The sequence below is a fragment of the Manihot esculenta genome, chromosome 5 (assembly GCF_001659605.2).
Source record: "Manihot esculenta cultivar AM560-2 chromosome 5, M.esculenta_v8, whole genome shotgun sequence".
Lineage (NCBI taxonomy): Eukaryota > Viridiplantae > Streptophyta > Magnoliopsida > Malpighiales > Euphorbiaceae > Manihot > Manihot esculenta.
This window is the reverse complement of record NC_035165.2, coordinates 5,779,267-5,799,214: the sequence shown is the minus strand read 5'-3', so window position 1 is coordinate 5,799,214 and position 19,948 is coordinate 5,779,267. Positions and strand designations below refer to the sequence as shown.

At 34.9% G+C, this 19,948-nt stretch overlaps 3 protein-coding genes across 3 annotated transcripts; all 3 read left to right on the top strand.

Moving 5' to 3' along the window:
- The first annotated feature begins 6,339 nt into the window (after window positions 1–6,339).
- On the top strand, window positions 6,340–7,909 carry LOC110615924 (protein VAPYRIN-LIKE). The gene has a single exon (XM_021758142.2). It carries the CDS (start codon window positions 6,448–6,450, stop codon window positions 7,846–7,848), a length of 1,401 nt encoding a protein of 466 aa, XP_021613834.1. The 5' UTR covers window positions 6,340–6,447; the 3' UTR covers window positions 7,849–7,909.
- Window positions 7,910–17,105: 9,196 nt separating this feature from the next.
- LOC110614351 (histone H2AX) lies at window positions 17,106–17,869 on the top strand. Its single transcript, XM_021755870.2, has 2 exons — window positions 17,106–17,398; window positions 17,484–17,869. Exons 1-2 carry the CDS (start codon window positions 17,189–17,191, stop codon window positions 17,703–17,705), a joined length of 432 nt encoding a protein of 143 aa, XP_021611562.1. The 5' UTR covers window positions 17,106–17,188; the 3' UTR covers window positions 17,706–17,869.
- Window positions 17,870–17,920: 51 nt separating this feature from the next.
- LOC110614352 (histone H2AX) lies at window positions 17,921–19,597 on the top strand. Its single transcript, XM_021755871.2, has 2 exons — window positions 17,921–18,818; window positions 19,141–19,597. The coding sequence occupies exons 1-2, from the start codon at window positions 18,621–18,623 to the stop codon at window positions 19,360–19,362; spliced, it is 420 nt and encodes a 139-aa protein (XP_021611563.1). The 5' UTR covers window positions 17,921–18,620; the 3' UTR covers window positions 19,363–19,597.
- Window positions 19,598–19,948: the final 351 nt, after the last annotated feature.

Sequence of the window (19,948 nt, the reverse complement as noted above, 5' to 3'; positions counted from 1 at the left end):
GATCAGCGTTGTTTCTTGGCCCCAGCCTTGTCCAGTAACGGTGAGACCAGCGTTTATTATTATTATTATTTTTATGTATAGTTGCTATTTAGTTTTGCTAGGTCCAAAGACATGGGTGGGAAGATGACAGTGTTCATAGTCCAGAGAACAAATACCCAAAGTGCTTTTTTTTTTTTTTAATATAAAGTTAATTATGAGACATTGTTAAAATAATAACTTAATTTTGTCCGAGTCATAGTCTAAGATTTAAATGATTCTCTCCTAATATAAATTATTAAATTTCTAATAATTTGTTTCAATATTTAGCAATTTTAATGATTTATTTAATATATATTTTTAAAAGTAATATTAAAAGCATGGATTTTTTTTTTGGCAAGTAGGTTTTAAATATAGATGGCAATTAGTTGAAAGCAATTTGGGGGTTGATGCTCTTAATTAGTGGAGGACTCTGATGGACACCAAGTTTTGTGCATAATCTAATCTAATCTAATGCTTAACTTTTTAATTTATTATAATTAAAACATACTAAACAATATACTCAAATTATGATATTCATTTGGTACTACCCAAAACAATTATTAATAAATCACACCATGTGTTACTTCACAATCCTATTCTTATTAAGGGGAAAGTAAAAAAAAAAAAATTATATGAGCTTTTTAATGTGAATTTGGAACCAAAACCACTTGTCAATTCCTTTGTTGTTTATGGGGAAACCTAAAAAATAATGCTTACGTTTGCGTTATCACATCAACTCATCACTTCGCCCAATATATATATATTTGATGTAATGGGCACAAGTGGCAGCTTCCAAATCTCATAATCATCAACCTGTAAAATTTAACATTCATACAACGGCCTCTCCACAAATTAGGCTTACAAGAAAGAAGTGCTTGAATGAACTGAAAATTACTGTAAAAATTAAATGATTTTTATTTAAATTTTTAAAAAATAATCAATATCGTTAAAATAATAACTTTTATATTGGGTTTACTCATTTAACTTTATTACTAAATTATTTTTAAAGTTAATAAATTTTATTTTTCTATAATAAAATAATCAATCTCTCTTCCTTTCCGTCTTTGTCCCTGCTTGTTTGCTGGATACTTTTTCCCCAGTGACTGTGAAGCCATGAACATGCACCCAAAGGAAGAGAGAATGGATTTGTTCATCTGATCCCTTTATACATAGTTTACTTAAAGATGAGAACTTTGAGTAAATTTCCATCCGACATGTTTGTTGTTGACTCGAAATGGAATTATGAATGAGGGTTGCCCAAAAATTTCCTCACTTTATTGTTAATATAATACAATTCAACTTATTATTTCTCTCGCTTTAAATAAATAATTCTCTGATTTTTTTTTTCTTTCCAAAATGAGGTTTATTTTATGTTCCCATGTATGCAAAATGAAGTTTATCTTTATGCAAGTTCCAGGAAGATAAATAATCTAAAATTGAAATCAGTTGATATGATTTTAGATTGAAATTGATTTCTTCCTTCTTTTCCTTTAAATAAAATTTTTTAAAAAGGAGCAGTAGTAGTATGATATAATTAAAATGGAAAGCGAATTTGAACCATAATCCGGTCCAATTTCGAACCTCCTGTAGTTTGGACCAAAACCGGCCTGATGGCAACCCCTAAGTCCTGTCCACAGAATACGATATATACCCTCTTGGAGCCCATACGGCCCAATACATAAATATTACATTACGACTGATCCAAAATGTCACAAGCCAGCCCAGCCCAGCCCATTCTATTGAAAAACTCTAAATTAGAGGATGGAAACAAGACACTGGAACTCCAAAATAAAATAAAATCACTTAAGTATACAATGACTTGGGAGAACCAAAACAGGCTTTGCAACAGCCTAGACCCAAATCAGGCTTTGGGTCGGATTACCCGATTCGCTTAGGGTTACTTTTCTTTAGACCCGTAAGCCTCTCTTTGATACAGGTTTGGGTTGGAGTTTTAGTTGGGACTTTTCTGTATTGGGCTGGCTTTCTTGTATACTCAATTTTTTAAGACTTTAATTAATGAACCCTAAAAATAATAATAATAAAAAAATCTCCATCATCAGACACGGTTTCAAATGCAGTAAACATGATAAAATTTGCACGAGACTTTATGTTCAAAATTCTGAATTTCTCAGTTCCTTCATAATTTCTCTTTTGCTCAGGCTCCACATTGTTAAGAGTCTAGTCTACCTAAATATCCTTGTGTTTTTTTTAGGAAGAATATCCTTGTTATATACTCTGCATTTGAAAATTTCAGCAAAATTATAGTTGCTTAATTTTCTGCAACAGGAAAACCAGGACATAATTTTCTAGTGAGCTGATATTATTGACTTTGAACATGCAATAATAAATTTTATTTTTCCAATGACTACAAGTTAACCATGATAGTTGCATCCTTGTGTATTTTCTGACAGGCCTGCAATGCATCTCACCCTTCTCAACCTTAAACACACAACTGTAAATCATCCCACCTATGAAAACATGATCTTTGGTGTTCCCACCTTCAGGTCTAATTGAATCTATTTTCTAATTAACAAAACCTTTGAAATGGTTGAATCTAGTAGATCATCATCCTCTGGAATTCATAAACATCATTATAAACATTATTTGTTCCTTCTTCAACACAATCTCAACCCACAGCAATCACAAATATATATATACATATGTATATAAGATCAACTAAACGCTTCAACTAATTAACAACTCTAATCCTAAATACGATTTGGTCAATTAGCAGCCTGACATAGGATCGGCAAACTATTTCATGATTATGATACAGCATATTAAATATAAGAAGCAGCCATTAACAGACAAACGAGCACTTTGTGCAGATGTCATTCCAGTATCTATCAGCTTATATCATTTCTAAGAACAACTAAGCCTTAACCCTTCTATTAATTTAACTCAAATCCTAAATCCTATCTGGTCAATTAGCAGCCTGATATTGAATCAGCAAAAACCATTTCATGATTATAATACAGAATATTAAAAATAAGAAGCTAGCACCAACAGACAAATGAGCACTTTTGCCTGTTGCAACCTCAACCCAGAATGGATCAGAAAATAATTGTTATATGCAGATTCCATTGCTTAGATAGTCAGTCAGATTAAATTTCTTGTACGAAACATGGTGGAGTCTCCCATGCAATACCGCAGGCCTTAATCCAACTAAATAAATCTGACCCTTCAACTAACACCTAAATTAAAAATAGAGCAAAGGGTCAATTGTGAGGCCAGTCATTGTTATCATCCTATCCTTGCTTCCTGGTTATGAATAAAATATGTAATTAGGAAAAGCTAAGAGAAAGAAAAATAAGCACCTTTTTATCCTGCACAGAATCAAGCGCATGTTATCAGAAAATATTTACTTCTATCCAGATGCCACTTCTCAACTGGTCAGCTTATATTTCTTTTTGAGAAGGCTGATGAGGTATTTTTTGCATTATCAGAGGCCTATGATCAATCTTATAACACTGACCCGTTAACTAACTCCAAAAATGATAAAGAATAAAGGTCAATTAGCATCCCACTTATTTTAATCCTCTAAACAGGGTTAAGGAAACCATAGTTCCTGTTAGAAGTTGTTTCCAATTAGCAAATATTTGTTAATTAAGATTACAATCCATGCTCTTCAGAATTTATATCTAATACTTATTGTGCATGAATAATCTAAACAGGAAACACTAAAAAAATGAATTGAATTCTATTTACTAAAGTCTCATGTTTAGAAAGTCTATGATTCTGATAATTCAATTATTTCAACTTTAAAAGTAAACATTTTGAAAGAAATGAAATCAAGTAGGCATAATTTTACAAGAAATCAATTTAGAAGTGGCATAATGAAATATATTACTAAGAACTCAAGATACCCTATTTGAATTACGTTGGTCTCTTTGAAAATAATAATAAAATAAGAAATAAAATTTTATCAATTGTTCTTTCAATTATGTCAAACAATGAAATTTAAATGAACATTATTATTTTAAGATGCATCCCCCAAACATATAAATTATATTAAGAAATTATTTAAATCAAATTTCAAATTGGGTGCAAAAGACAAGCAAACACTTTTGAGTTTTGACCTTAAAATTGGAAGCTGACATAATCACAAAATATATATTTATGCAGAGGTTTAATGGCATCAATCAGATACCTTCTAGTAACTTATATTATATTAGCCAGATATCATTTTTAAAGCATTCGTTGCCACAAAATGTAAAAGATTAATCTTTTAATTTAAAACATCCAAATTATATATGCTTTAATGTGGTCACAAAACCTACATGGTCTCAGGATATGTTCAGCAATTTTGAAATACGAAATGATTATTTGATTAATATTTTCTTCCAGTTTTCCTTGCATAAACTATTTCTAAAATCTGTCCATCATCTCCAATGATGCCAGTTATGCCAATGCAAATACCTATTTAAATGTGAGAGAAAGAAAATGGTGTCTGTGTGCTTGCCTAATGAATGCAAGTGTCGGAACATTTCAGCTTGCATGCTTGGAAATGCCACTTGACGTGCAATTTTTAGTTTAGAATGCACACACAAAAAAGAAAATCTGTGAGCAGAGAGGAAGGACCCTCACTCTCCTGATTGCTAATTAAGTTTAAAATTGAAAAGTCTCCATCTATTAAGAAATGTAAACAAGCATAAGTGGGTTCTCCATTAGCAAACTAACATCCAAACATGTGATTCAGGGTTCGCATCTATATATTAGAAAAAGAACAACACTGGGGACATGTAAAGATGTTAACAGGATTAAACAATCTAACGCAAAAGCATATTATAATACTTGCTCTGTTTTCTTGTGGCAGAGTGGTCAATAAATATGCAAAGGGTATTGTCTTCTATGGCCACAACCATCCAGCAGAAAACGATACTACTATTAGGATTAGTTCAATGGACTTACTGTGAGGATTTGTGGTTACAGCCGGTCAACCACTCACATTATTATCAATCAATTTGGCAAGCTAATGTTTTGTACTTGATACTATAATTGCAGGTCATATTTTTTGCATAATATGTTCCATGGAAACAACATGAAATTCACAACCTACCAATATGAATTTGCAATATTTATGAGTCAGCAATCTAATTTTCAAGTGGAACAAATCCTACAATTAAGATAAGCTAGTAAGTCTTTTGAGTTAGTTGGATTTAGTTAGAGTTTTCTTAACCAAATATGATTTTCCATTTTATTAATTAAAGTTCAACTTATCAGAATTTGCTTGGGCTATGAAATTCTCACTCTGCATCACATATCATTCTGCTCTAGGTGGTCTTTACTTATCGGTCATCACTCTCAATCATTTGCAGAGCCTAGGCATGTTTTGCATATGTGGTTTTTTTTAACTGTTATATGAAGAAAATTCAAATGTTGCATTTGTATTTCTTGTTTATAATTTATAAATTTTCCAAAACTTAATTTAATTGATTTCTTTTTTCAACTCTTTTTAATTAAAAAAATTATTCAAAGAACATAAAAACCATGCATAATTATGTAAAAATTCAATTAATTTTTTTAGGAACGAATTTTTTTTTAATGAAACATATAAGTTAAATCGATTAACTATCCAATGCCTAAATACACTTCACTACCAGCCATCCTTCCACAACAAAGCTCCAAAAATTTGATGCAATTCTATTACTCATTTGAGACCTATGCCTGATTTCCCTATTGATCCAGCATTGGTCCGGTCCTCTGCTCTTCTTGGTGACTTGCTCCAATTTTCCCTTTTCCTTAGTGTTGATGGAGTTGGGCAGGGAAGTTTTGAGACTCTCCATTGCATTGCTTTCTTTGCATTCTCCATTGGTATCAGCAGTGAAGTTCTTCCTAATGAGAAGGAGTCCACCCGTTTTCTCCTAGGACACGGTTTAAAGGGACTTAAGTTGGGTTTGCTTATAATATTGTCTGGGTTATTTGGGGTTTGTAGTCAAATTTCACTAAAATGAAATTTATTCAGTTTAAAAAACAACTACGTTTAAGCGACCCATTTAAATATAATTATATTACCTAATGGTCGAACCAAAGAATATGCTCAATCAAAATGATCTCACCTGGAAATTTCATGAAACTGTCCCCACCAGACCAATATGAAACTATGAAATTGAGAATTGCAAGTGGCAGGTCTTCATCTTCCTCCGTTGTCCTCGTCTCTAGACAAGTCCTATTGCTTATTCAAGCAAACCCAATAAAGACTGCATCCTTTCATTGTCATTGTCCACCTAAACCAACAAGCAAACAATAAATTAATCCATTAATCAATCAATCAATTGACAATAATTAAGACTAAAATTACATCAAATCTAAAAGCAAAAAGGAGCATTCAGCCCCCACCCACCACCTTCATCTGCTCTCTTTCCCTCCTCAGTCTGCAAACCCCACTTTCAATTTTCATGAGAAAGGGGGAAAACAGAGTCAATCATCATGGATAGACTGGTGAAGCCAGACGTCAAGGAAGTGGAAATAGCGTTCAAGAGGGGCCAAAAAGGCACAACAACTTTCAGGCTATCCAATCTCATGCACACCATGTCTGTTGCCGTTTCCTTGACCACCACAAATACATCTGTTTTCTCTTTTGCTCAGGCCTTATCTATAATCCCACCCCTTTCCTCTTCATCTTACACTCTCGTCCTCTCTCAATCTCCTGATCAACCTACGGTCTGCACTCCTCCTGACGTCATCACCGTCAAATCAGCCATGCTCCCCACCGGCAAGGCCCGTGTGGACGATCTCCGCCGCCTGTTTTCAAGACCCGGACCGCATATTTTTAGAGACGCCACCATACCCATCTCACTTGTAGGTCCCCACGTTGCTGAATATCTAATCTCCAATCACGCCCAAATACGTGATGCCTCTTCCCATTTTAATAGGGCTATCTCTGGGTGTTCCGCCTCCCAGCTCACAACCCTGCTAGAATCCGCTGTAATATCTGGTAGTGCCAATTTGGTAGCAAAATTGATAGATGCCGGTGGAGATGTGAATTGTAAGGACTCAGAGGGACGGTCCATGATCACTCAGGCTGTCAAAGCAGGAAACACAGACGTAGTTAAGGTATTGATTGCATCTGGTTGTTTAATAGATGAGTTAATAGATAAGGTTTTGCACGAGGCAGCAGCGATAAACAGGGTGGATTTGATGGAGGTTCTTAGTCATAATTTCAAATTTATTGATGCGAATTCAATTGATTTACATGGTAGAACTCCAATTCATGTGGCTGCAAGTTGTGGGCATGTTGAAGTGATTCGATTTTGTGCTTCAATTGGAGGAAAAAGCGACGTTGTGGACTGTAATGGATGCACACCGCTTCATTTAGCTGCAGAGAAAGGACATTTAGAAGCTGCGGAGTGCCTATTAGATTGCTCAAGTTATATAAAATATGCAGTGAACAAGGAAGGAAAAACTGCTTTCGGTGTTGCAGTAGAAAATGGGAATTCACATTTATATGGGTTGCTGCAACTGGGAGACATGTTGCATAGAGCAGCGAGATTGGGCGATGTTAATGGGATAAGGAGTTGCATAGCAGAGGGAGCCAACGTGAACGAGAGAGACGAGAATGGATGGACGCCTCTGCACAGAGCTGCGTTTAAGGGGAGGATTGAGAGCGTGAAAGTGTTGCTTAATCATGGTGGTCGAGTAGATGCTGTTGATGATGCTGGTTACAGCCCCCTTCACTGCGCAGTTGAAGCAGGGCATGTGGATGTTGCTATGTTGTTGGTTTCTCATGGGGCTAAGCCCATTGTAAAGAGCCTCAAAGGTGCTTCTAATTTGAAGAAGGAATTGTTCAAAAACAAGTTGTCCGATGAATTTTCTTCTTGCGTTCTGTAAATAAATGGATATTGTTTATGCGTTTCAGCGATGATAATCCAATTTTTAGTTTTTCCTATAATTAGAATCGATTTTATGTGCAAATTAATGAGATTTAGCTTTGAATTGGGTCTTCTTTTTTACTTAAAATCCTCAAATTTCAACTTAATCAGGTACAATAGATATAATTGTTTCTCTTGTCTCTAGTACCATAGGCTTCTTATTTCGATATTATTTTCATTTTAGCTTAGACTTCTTATGGTTGGTTGTCCGCTCTACTCCACTCCTTTTTTCTAAATGAATTGAATTTTTATATCTTAAGAAAAAAAAAATGCTCTAATTTCTTTCCATTTCCCATCCTACTCATCCGTTCATCCTTTTCTTATTCTTATTTAGAAAAACAAATTTAATACAACTCATTAATCAATCTATTAATTTAAAAATTTTATTAAATTTGGAAGATTAAATAGTAATTCTACTTTCTATTTTTTCCTAGACTGGGTTACTTTCTTTGTATTATTAAGTTAGTTTAATATAAGCTTAAGCTCACACCTTATTTTATTTTGTTTCTTCCCATATTGGTGTGTGATTGTGAATCTCCAAAAACTTCATAATCAAAGAAGAATGAAGCCAATGTCTTAAACATCGATTTTTATTTCAATCCAACCGAGGCTAATTATGGGCTGGTTAACTTATCTATTAGCCTTGTTTCCTTAAACAATTTAATACACGTTAATAAATATTAAATACTAAATTTGACTTGTTTTAATAAAGAATAATATATTTAATTTAATGTTAAATATAATTAATAGCGGATAATTAATTATAACTGTAATACCCGGTTAGACTCCGGTATCAGAATTTCTACCGTCCGGTGAAATCTCGGATGTCGAAAACCTCTAGAAGGGTAAAACCATGTTTTCATAAAATGTTTTAATGTATTTTATGGTTTTAAGCAAGAAAGGAAATTGAGTTTTGAATGAAAAAGACCAAGGAGGCATTTCCAGGTTCGGCCGCCGAACCTCAAGTTCGGCCGCCGAACATTGGATAGTTTAGGGGGGCAAGTTAGGCTTCCGAAAGTTTCAAAGGTTCGGCCGCCGAACCTCATGTTCGGCCGCTGAACTTGCATGAGTTTTGGAGACACTTTAGGCTGCCGAAAGGTGGTCTGGCAGCCCCTGTAAAAGGGCTCCATGGCCGAAACGGGCGAGTCTTCTCCCTATTTTCGGCCACGGTGAGTCCCTGCTCTCCCATGGTTCGTTTTTGATGTTTTTCCTCCGATCTTTAGAGTTTTAACGAGTTTTATCTTGATTTGAAGATATTTGAGCAAAAGAGCAATTTTTGGAGCTTGGAGACCAAAGAGTTGAGATCTCCCCCATCTCCAAGTTAGGATCGTTTTTCCTCTAGATCTTCAAGAGGTAAGCTTCGATCCTGCCATTCTAGTATGTTTTAAACAAGTTTTATGAGTTTTATGGGGTAGAAATGCATGTTTAGGTTATTGTTGAAGTTTATGGGTTTATGTTGAGTTTTTGAGCAATGTGGGTTGTTTAATGTGTTTTGGTTGGGGTTTAAGTTAGTTTGAGACCCCTATGTGCTTGTTGGCTTGAGTTTGCATGTTGTAGACTAGGTAAATGCATGATGGAATGGATTGGGAGGCATTTGTGCATGAAAGAGGCTGAGTTCTGCCCTTTAGAAGAACTCAGGTTCGGCACCCGAAGGGACTTTCGGCCGCCAAACCTGCCTGTGGAGGCCAACTTTTGGCTGCCGAAGTCTGCCCCCGAAAGTGGACTTTTGGCTCTAGAAGGGAGTTTCAGCCGCCGAACATGCATGAGTTTCGTCTCTGGAGGGAACCTTCGGCTGCCGAAAGTGCCGCCGAAGGTGCATGACTTTCGGTTCTAGAGGGACTTTCGGCCGCCGAACCTGCCGCCGAAAGTGTCCTGTTCATCCTTCATTTGCATGATTTATGTGATTGTTTTAAGGTGTTTTAGGGGATTTTTGGGGAGTATTTTAGAGTCATGTTCATGGATGTTTGGTCCCTCATTTGAGTCCACTTGTGTAGGTTCGGACCCGAGGAACCGGGGACCTCAGCAGTGAGACAGCTGCTTCAGTGTTTTGTCAGAGCTAACCTGAGGTGAGTAGAATAAACACTTATGTTTTAAAGCAAATAAATATAGATTTGAGCATGTTCATGCATCACGAATGTCATGTGATATTCTAGGTTGTTTGCATTAGAATTCACGAATATGTTGTATTGCATAATTTGATGATGATGTGGATGGATGTTGGATGATCCTTAGTCCTCAATATGATTAGGGATGGCAACGGGTAGGGTACCCGCGAAATTGGGAGTACCCAAATCCGAACCCGATTATATATAAAATTTTCAAACCCGTCCCAAACCCGTTTAGTGCTTTAATTTTACTACCCGTACCCGTTCCAAATCCGTTTAGCAATACCCGCACACTACCCGAACCCGACCAAACCCGATTTTTATAATTTAATTCAATGATAAAAAATTAAAAATTTACATATTATAACCCAAATAACAAGCTCCCTATTTTTATAATTCAATTCAATGATAAAAAATTAAAGATTCACATATTATAACCCAAATAACAAGCTTGAATTAGGAAATTTAAATATACTAAAAGTAAATAAATATATTACAAATTCATCATAACACAACCATTAATCAATTATCTATCCAACATAACATTTTGAACAAATGAAATGTTCCAAAAGTTCATTAAATTACATTGATTGAACATAAAATATATTTAATTGGTCATTTCAATCTCCAACATCAAATTGTGCTTGAAAAGCTTCAAAAAAATAAATACAGAAAAATTAGAATACCACAGTTGCAAAATAATACACATTATCATAAAAAATAATGAAATAAAAAAAGAAATAAAAATCAAACTTACATATTAAAATTATGAAATGCATGATTTAATTCACATCATCCTCAGCATCCCATAAACAAGATTTACTCTCATTTGAACAACCAGCTACATAGTAATATAGAAAAAATTATTAACATTTATTAGCTTTACATTAAAATAAAATAAAATAAAAATAAAAATAAGAGTTTATTGTTGCAATTACCTTCAATTTCTGACCATAACCAATTTTGTGAGCACATCAATGCTTCCAAAGTATCTTCATGGAGTCTACTTCTATGAATACTAACAACTCTACCTCCAGTACTAAAAGCAAACTCAGATGCAACTGAAGACACAGGTACAACAAAAAAATCTCTAGCAATCATTTGTAATGTAGGATATTTTATCCCATTTGTCTTCCACCAATTAAGAATATCAAATTCTTGCATCCATGGCAAAACAGGCTCTTCAAGATAATGATCTAATTCAGATTTCACATAAACACTAGTGGAAGAAGAGTTAAGAAATGCAACTAGATTACTGAAGTCTTTCTTCAAAGAACCTTGATTTTCTGAAATTGAAATAGGTGGAACTGAAGATGAACTTTGAGATTTTGGCTTGAAAGCTCGAGATTGGTAATCATTAAGTAAGTTGTAACAAGTAACCTTAACTTGCTCAATCTCATTCGATGCATTATCACAATAAATTATTGGAAAATAGTATTCCACCACTTTTATCTTGTACCGCGGATCCAATATGACAGCAACAGCCAAAACAATGTGAACCACACTCCAATATTTTTCAAAATTTTCAAACATTCTAGCAGACATTGACTTTATAACATCATCATCAGAACTCATCCATTCCACTATTGAATTTCGCAATTGGCAAATCGAAATGAAAAAGCAATTAGAAGTTGGATATTTCCTCCCAGAAAATATTTCAGTGATGCTATGAAAAGTTTCTAATTTTTCTGCAACTCTTTTTGCCATTTCCCAATCATCATAAGTAGGCACATCCTTGTAACTTTTTTCCCTAATTTTCAATCTAGGAAAAATATCTTTGTACTCAATTGCAGTTTGAAGCATATGATATGTTGAGTTCCATCTTGTTTTACAATCTAAACTCAACTTTTTTGTACAAGTAATTTTCAATTGTCTAGCCATTTCTTCAAATTTTTCTACTCGTTGAGGAGAAGCTACCCAAAATACTACACTATCCCTAATCCTTGAAAGTGAACTCTCAATAGTGGCCAACCCATCCTTAACAACAAGATTTAAAATATGTGCACAACACCTCATATGCAATACAGCCCCATCACATAAAAGATCACCAAACAATTTATCAACAACAATAGAAACCATACCATCATTAGTAGAGCAATTGTCTATAGTGATTGTAGAAATTTTGGTCTCTATATTCCACTTGCTAAAAGCCTCCATTAGATATTTGGCAAGCTCCTCCTTAGTATGAGGTGTTGGGACATACACAAATCTATATAATAAAAATAAGAAAAATTAATAATCCATCAAGTTAAATCTTATTGAAAACAAATCTTCATAATAACAAAGATAGAGAGATAAGAAATTTACCGCAAAATCCAATTTTGTAGCACCCAAAAGTCATCAATATAATGTGCTGTGATAGACATGTAGCCTTTCTTTTGATTTGATGTCCACAAATCAGTAGTGATTGCTATTCGACTCTTGAGTTTCTCCAAAGATTTGTATAATTTATTAAACTCAACATCATAGATATTCAAAATATATTTCTTAATGCTATTTCGAGAAGCCATTTTGAAGAGTGGTTGAAGGCTGGCAACAAACTTTCTAAATCCCACATGTTCAGTAATGGAAAGTGGATACTCATGTAATATAATGGCACATGCTAACTCCCTTCTTGATTTTTATTGATCAAATGTAAATTTTCCAAAATGCACTTTTCCATCATTTCTTATATCCATAGAAATCTGCTTTTGCTTCTCTAGACATTTGACTATGTCTTGATTGCCTTTCTTTGCACATTTCTCTATATGATTGTGCAAAGACTTAGTCCCATTTTTGCTATTAGCTTTGAGGCTTGTTTTACAATAACTACAAATTGCCCAATCATTCCCACTATGATGGACTTTTTCAAAATGATCCCAAACAGTTGATGTCAACTTCATTTTCTTTCCCAAATTGCTAATTGGAGGAAGACTTACAGTTGGATTTGAAGCGGCTGGTAATGAATGAGAGGGATTGATTGGTATAGATGGCTCCAATTGAGAATGGGTGGAACTATTAGCGGGCTGAGTGGTTGAAGAAGGTTGAGAAACAGTAGTAGCTTTACAACTCGCTACATCTTCGGAACTATTAAACGTTGACATTTTAAATATCCTAAATATGAAGAACAATAACATGTATTAGCAAACAATACATAACCATAAGAACAAATATAGTAACTTAATCAACATATAAATTTATTCAAATCAATACATAACCACAAACTAAAATAACCACTAAAGTTCACCTAGTTAACAATCAGATTAACAGTGATCAAATAGCAAATAATCAGATCATCAGATTAATAGTCCATAAATTCTAAAAATCTTTAATAGCAACTTTTAGTCCATAAATCAGATTAATAGTCCATAAATTCTAACAATCAACAGTAACCAAATAGCAAATAGTTAGATTTTTTAACAATATCTAAATAATCAGATTAATAGTCTATAAATTTTAAAAATCTTTAATAGCAACTTTTAGTCCATAAATCAGATTAATAGTCCATAAATTCTAACAATCAACAGTAACCAAATAGCAAATAGTTAGATTTTTTAACAATATCTAAATAATCAGATTAATAGTCTATAAATTCTAAAAATCTTTAATAGCAACTTTTAGTCCATAAATCAGATTAATAGTCCATAAATTCTAACAATCAACAGTAACCAAATAGCAAATAGTTAGATTTTTTAACAATATCTAAATAATCATATTAATAGTCTATAAATTCTAAAAAACTATTTCTATGTATCTTTGATGTGTTTATGCAGTATAAAAAAATGAAGTTAACATACCCGAAGAGATTTCAGTAAAAGAAGATGTCGCTGACGCCGATTGGAGAGAGGCACGGGTTGTCTCCAGTCGTCAGTGAAGTGGGGGAGAGAGGAACGAGTAGATGTCACTGACTGTGGAGAGAGAAGGAGATGTCGCCGATGCCAACCGGGGAGAGGGAAGAGTTGTCTCCGACTGGAAAGTGGGAGATGTCGCCACACTAGAGAGAGAGAAGGAGATATCGCTGACCGGAAGTGGGGGAGAGAGGCGTTGACTGGGAAGTGGGAGATATCGCCGACTGGAGAGAGAGAAGGAGATATCGCTGACTGGGGAGATAGAAGATTTATCGTCGCTAGGGAGAGAAAGGAGATGTCGCCGATGCCGACTGGGCTGCCGGCAGTCGTCAGTGAAGTGGGGGAGAGGTGTCGATTGGAAATTATGGGAAGGGAAGGGGGGAGAGAGGCGCCGACAGAGAGAGAAGCTCGAGTAAAATGAGAAAATGAATTAGGGATAAGGGAATTTAGGGTTAGTTTTGAAGTATAGCTAATCGGATTCGGGTAACGGGTATCCGATCACCTAACCCCGAACCCTACCCGAATCCGAGACGGGTAAAATTTTTCAAATCCGAATCCGCCCAAATCCGTTTTATAAATACCCAAATCCGTCCTAATAGGGTTTGGGCGGATCGGGTACCCGCGAAAACCCGCCCGCCTGCCATCCCTAAATATGATACGATGTAATATGATACGGTATGGTATGGTATGGAAGTCCGGTTGACCCATTCTACGTCCCGACACTATGTAAAAGAAAGACCGGTTGACCCATTCTACGTCCCGGCACGTTGGAATGTTATGATATGTTACGTTTAAGAGAAAGTCCGGTTGACCCATTCTACGTCCCGGCACCTTGGAATGTAGAGGACTATTGGTGACAATACCATCCTTGATGTGATTGGTTTGTGATGTGTTGTATTTCATGAAAGCATGAAATTTAAATTGAATGTTTATTTATTCTGCTCACTGGGCTTTATAACTCACCCCTCTCCCTTAACCCCCCAGAATTGCAGGTACAGGGTAGACCAGGAGGTCAGCAGGAGTAGAGTCTTGTTTTATGTAATAGCTAGATGTGGACATGAATATGATATAATGTAAAAGTATAGTATAGAAATGTAATGTATTGATGCTTATGGAAGTTTAGAGTTGTGCTTGACCATAGTATTATGTTAATCCCTTTCTAGTACATGATCTTAAATGTTTAATGATGATTATTGTAAACCAAGCTTAATGTATGTTATGTTATCCCGTTGAAGTATTTGATGAGGACTCCGGTGCGAGGTTTTATGTTATGATTTGTGCATGCACAGGTTAAGCTTGGTGAAAGAATGAATGAAAGAATGAATGAATGAGAAAGTTTTAAATTTTTATGTAATTGTTGATCATGTATGGGATTAAACAGGTATACAGGATGAATGTTTGGCTTGCTACGAGTCCCGGCGGCCTTAAGCCGATCTGGATCCTAGCGCCGGTAGCGGTCCAATTTCCGGGTCGTTACAATAACGATAATAAATAATTGATAACTGATTATAAATAATAAACTTTAACTTTTTTACCTTGGATACTTTCGGATATCTGATCCGATCGAATTTTAAAAAAATGAATTTTAAAAGTTAATAATCAGATTTGAAACAAAATTATATTATCGGTAATTGATGGTAGTTGAATTTATATTTTATTTATAGTATATTCACGGATTGAACCATTTATATAAATATGTAATATATAAATATATATTTTATAATAATATTTTTAAATATTTTTATTTAAAAATTAAAATATTTTTAAAAATATTAAATTTTTAAATGAAAATTATCAATAATTTTTTTATATAAATTATTAATTAGAATATATAAAACTAAATGAATTTGAATTTTATTCTAATAATATTAATTGAGTTTGAAATGGATAATTTATATTAATTTTTAATTAAATTTAATATGTGATGTTCCGAGATCTAGAAAATAGGATTTACAATAGTTGAGTAAACTTTCATTGAGAAGAAAAACTACTCTCCTCTTATCCTTTTTCTTTTTGCTGGCCAGTGATATCTAACGGCCTTTCTGCTACAGGAACGTCTGTCTCTGTCGTTCAGCTCTATACATAAAGTGGTGTCAGTTCTCCCTTATTCATGTCAGGGGGCCATTTAATTTCCTTCAGAGCGCGTGCAAGAAGGGTTGCGAAAAGACCGGGTCTGCTGTCCATCCTTGGTCCCATCACGGAGCTGGCTTCAACATAACAGGTTCTGGGCTCGCAGGTAGCTCTGGTCGGCTGATATCTTCAGATCCGGTCCACTACTGTGAGCAAACTTTTCTTGAGGTGCTCCGAACTCTGAGCCGACCTTTACTATTATGGGCCTTAGCCCAACTTGGAAGCGGCTGATATCTTCAGATCCGGTCCACTGCTGTGGGCAAGCTTTTCTTGAGGTGCTCCGAGCTCTATGCCGACCTTTACTATTATAGGCCTTAGCCCAACTTGAAAGGGGAAGAGACTCGGTCGTTATCGATATGAATTGGAGTATTAATATAAATTAAATTTAAATTTAAATATTTTAATTTTTGTGCCCTGTTTGGTAAATATCAAATTATTATATTAAAAAAATAATTATAAATTTTTTTATTATAAACAAATATAATAATTAAAATTAATTATAATATTTATTATTATATGATAAAAATTATATATTAAATTATATGCATAAATAAAAAACTATTTTAAGTAAAATTTGATTTTAGAAATTATAAAAGAATATTTGGTCTAAATAAAAAATAAAATAAAAAATAATAATTAATTAATAGAAAATAATTTTAATTTTAAAATTAATCTGAAATACAATTGACAAAGCTGATATTAATTATCCATTATTTATCTTTTTATTTTAATTATTATATATATTCTATAAGTAAAATAAATTATATTTATATTAGTTAATATAAAAAAACATTTATTTTGATTCGATTTATTTTAGATTCAGATATTTTTAAAATATATAAATAGATTCTATCATGAAATAAAGAGTGAGTTGGTTGGTTGGTTAACTTGGTTTGATTTCATGCACAAACTTTATTGTCCTCTCAATCTTAAATTTAGAAATTCATCGACACGTTGGCAATCCTTTCTATGAATGAAACCAACCAATCCACTTCCGTCTTTCACCTCTAAAGACCAAATCTAAAAATTTCCCGCTCAATTCAAAATTTTCCAATCCACATAAGCCCCATTGCCACGCTGGCAATCCTCGTGAAAACCAGCTCAACCAATCAAAACACTCCTCCATCTCATATTAATACTCAAACATCCTACCTCTTCTTCTCAGTTCTTGCATATCAAACTCAACTTCTGAAGATATACTGCGCCTCCAAAACCCAAATATAATACAAAGAAGACCATGAGTTCTATTACGGCCGCTGCTGCTACTACTACCAAGGGTGGTCGGGGCAAGTCCAAAGCCAAGTCGGTGTCCAGGTCTCTAAAGGCCGGTCTACAGTTTCCTGTTGGTCGAGTCGCCCGCTTCCTGAAGAAAGGAAGGTATGCTGAGCGAGTTGGCTCTGGCTCCCCTGTCTATCTCTCTGCTGTTCTGGAGTACCTGGCTGCTGAGGTTTGTTAATTTCAAAACATGTATTTGTTCTTCACTTTTGTTTATTTTTGGGGATTTCGGGACTAATTTGGTACTTTGTGTTTAGGTTTTGGAACTTGCCGGGAATGCCGCAAGAGATAACAAGAAGAACAGGATTATTCCTCGGCATATTCAGCTTGCGGTGAGGAATGATGAGGAGTTGAGTAAGCTCTTGGGGGGTGTGACTATCGCTAATGGAGGGGTCTTGCCTAACATTCATCAAAATTTGCTGCCAAAGAAGGCTGCGAAAGGGAAAGGCGAAATTGGGTCTGCATCTCAGGAGTTTTAGGGTTATAAGTAAAATTATCCTTTATTTTTTGAAGTTAGGGGTTTCTTAAGTAGGCTGGTGTTTCTATGGGACACATTGTTGATAGCTTGCAATGATGTTGGCCTTGGATTTGTAAATCTCAATTTGCACAATGAAATGGATTGGCTGCTGATAATTTTTCGTCAGTATCTGTGTTCATACTTTTGGATTTGTGTCATTTTGTGGCATTTTCGTATTGAGTTTTATGAAAAACAGAGGCCATTTGGATTATCCACTATCAATTCTTCTATAAATGTTATTAGAACTTGGCCTGTAAACAGGCTAAACTAGATGTTGGTGCGAATTCGATTGTGCTATTCATGGTTGCGTTTTGTGGGCATGTTGAATTGATCGGTTTGTGTTACAATTAGATGAAAACCTGAGTGGTGTATTGCAATTGCTACACCCTTCTTCACTTAGATGCAGTGAAGGGGCATTGAGCTGAGGTAAACATGTTGCTTAATCAATGTGGTCGAGGTCATGATGTTTGTTGGGCACAACCCCCCTTCACTATGGGGTTGAATTAGGGCTTGTTGACGTCGCTGTGTTGTTAATTTCTCATGGGGCTAACAGCCAATGTTACGAGTCTCAAAGGTGAAATCTTTTATTTTACCAAGTTCACTTCTTGATCTGCAATAATCCGTAGGTTAAAATTGGAGATGACTTATAAGGCCGGGCCTTGAAATTGAATTGATGATGGGGCATCAGGAAAAAAAGTGGCTGGAGAGGCCCATCGGGTTAAAGACGATTGTTGAACCCGGAAGGATCAACAGGCGTGGTTCGGTTCCCTATACATATCATACCCCTTTCTGTCTCAAACCCTTAAAACCAACATCGGAATACCAAACGTCTTCATTTTTCGTCCTTGTGTCAATCCTTTAACAAGTTAAGCCAGCCATGAGTTCCGCAGGATCAACCAAGGGAGGCAGAGGCAAGCCCAAGTCATCCAAATCCGTGTCCAGATCTCAGAAGGCCGGTTTACAGTTCCCCGTCGGCCGTATTGCCCGTTTTCTCAAAGCTGGAAAGTACGCGGATCGGGTGGGTGCCGGCGCTCCTGTCTATCTTTCCGCCGTCCTTGAGTACCTTGCTGCTGAGGTTAGTGTTTTGTTTTTAATTTGATAGTCTCTCATTTTCTGTGCACCAAGTGGGTAGCAAAGCAATATATTTTGGATTGAAATGGGCAGGTTTTTGGGTTTCGTTGCTGTTTAATATTAACAATTGAAGATCCAATATTTTTGAAATATGCATCGAATGTAATGTTGGTTGATGATGATCTTTTTAATTGCCATTAAGTCTTGTTGCAATGCAAATAGAAAAGGCCCTCTGCAACAAATTGAATTTAATCAATAATCTTAGCAAATATGAAAAAATCGTTAGGCTTGTTGCTATTGATTATGGTGTTTGACGTGTAATACAGGTTCTTGAACTTGCTGGTAATGCAGCAAGGGACAACAAGAAGAACCGTATTGTTCCAAGGCACATTCAGCTGGCTGTGAGGAATGATGAGGAGCTCAGCAAACTCTTGGGAACAGTTACTATTGCAAATGGTGGTGTTTTGCCCAACATCCATCAGAATTTGTTGCCAAAGAAAATTGGAAAAGGGAAGGGTGATATTGGCTCTGCGTCTCAGGAGTTCTAAAGGGTATTTAATATGGGATATTAATGTTTTCCAAGATTTCATATGTTGGTTGAGAGTGAGATCAGAGACCATCATCTATTAGTTTTTGCCTGTGAATTGTCAACATATTTTTTTGTTGGGGTTATGGTTGAATACAGGAAAGAAGCCATTCTGTTATAGCCCATCTATATGTGATGGTATTGAACTTTTGATTTATTAATATTATCAATGGAAATTTTGAGTTTATGTTCTTAAACAGTCACTGGATTTTGTATACTAAAAATGTATTAACAATTCAATATGACATTCTTATGCAGCATTGTATCAAGAGCAATTGACAAGATGGTTAAACTCAGTAGGCATTCAATTATTGAATTTGTTAGAAAAGTAGAAATAAAAAAAAATTAAAAAAACTTGGACTGACCTTAAACAGGCTCTTTTGAAACTTGGACTCTTTTGGAACTTGGAAGTTTCCGAAACAGATCGTGAGGCAGTGTTGAAACTGTTGAAACAAATCTCAGAAAATCTGATTGCATAACATAAGTGTTTAGTTTAAAATTTAAAAATTAAATAAACAAAAATTAAAAGTTTAGCAGCTTTATTTATT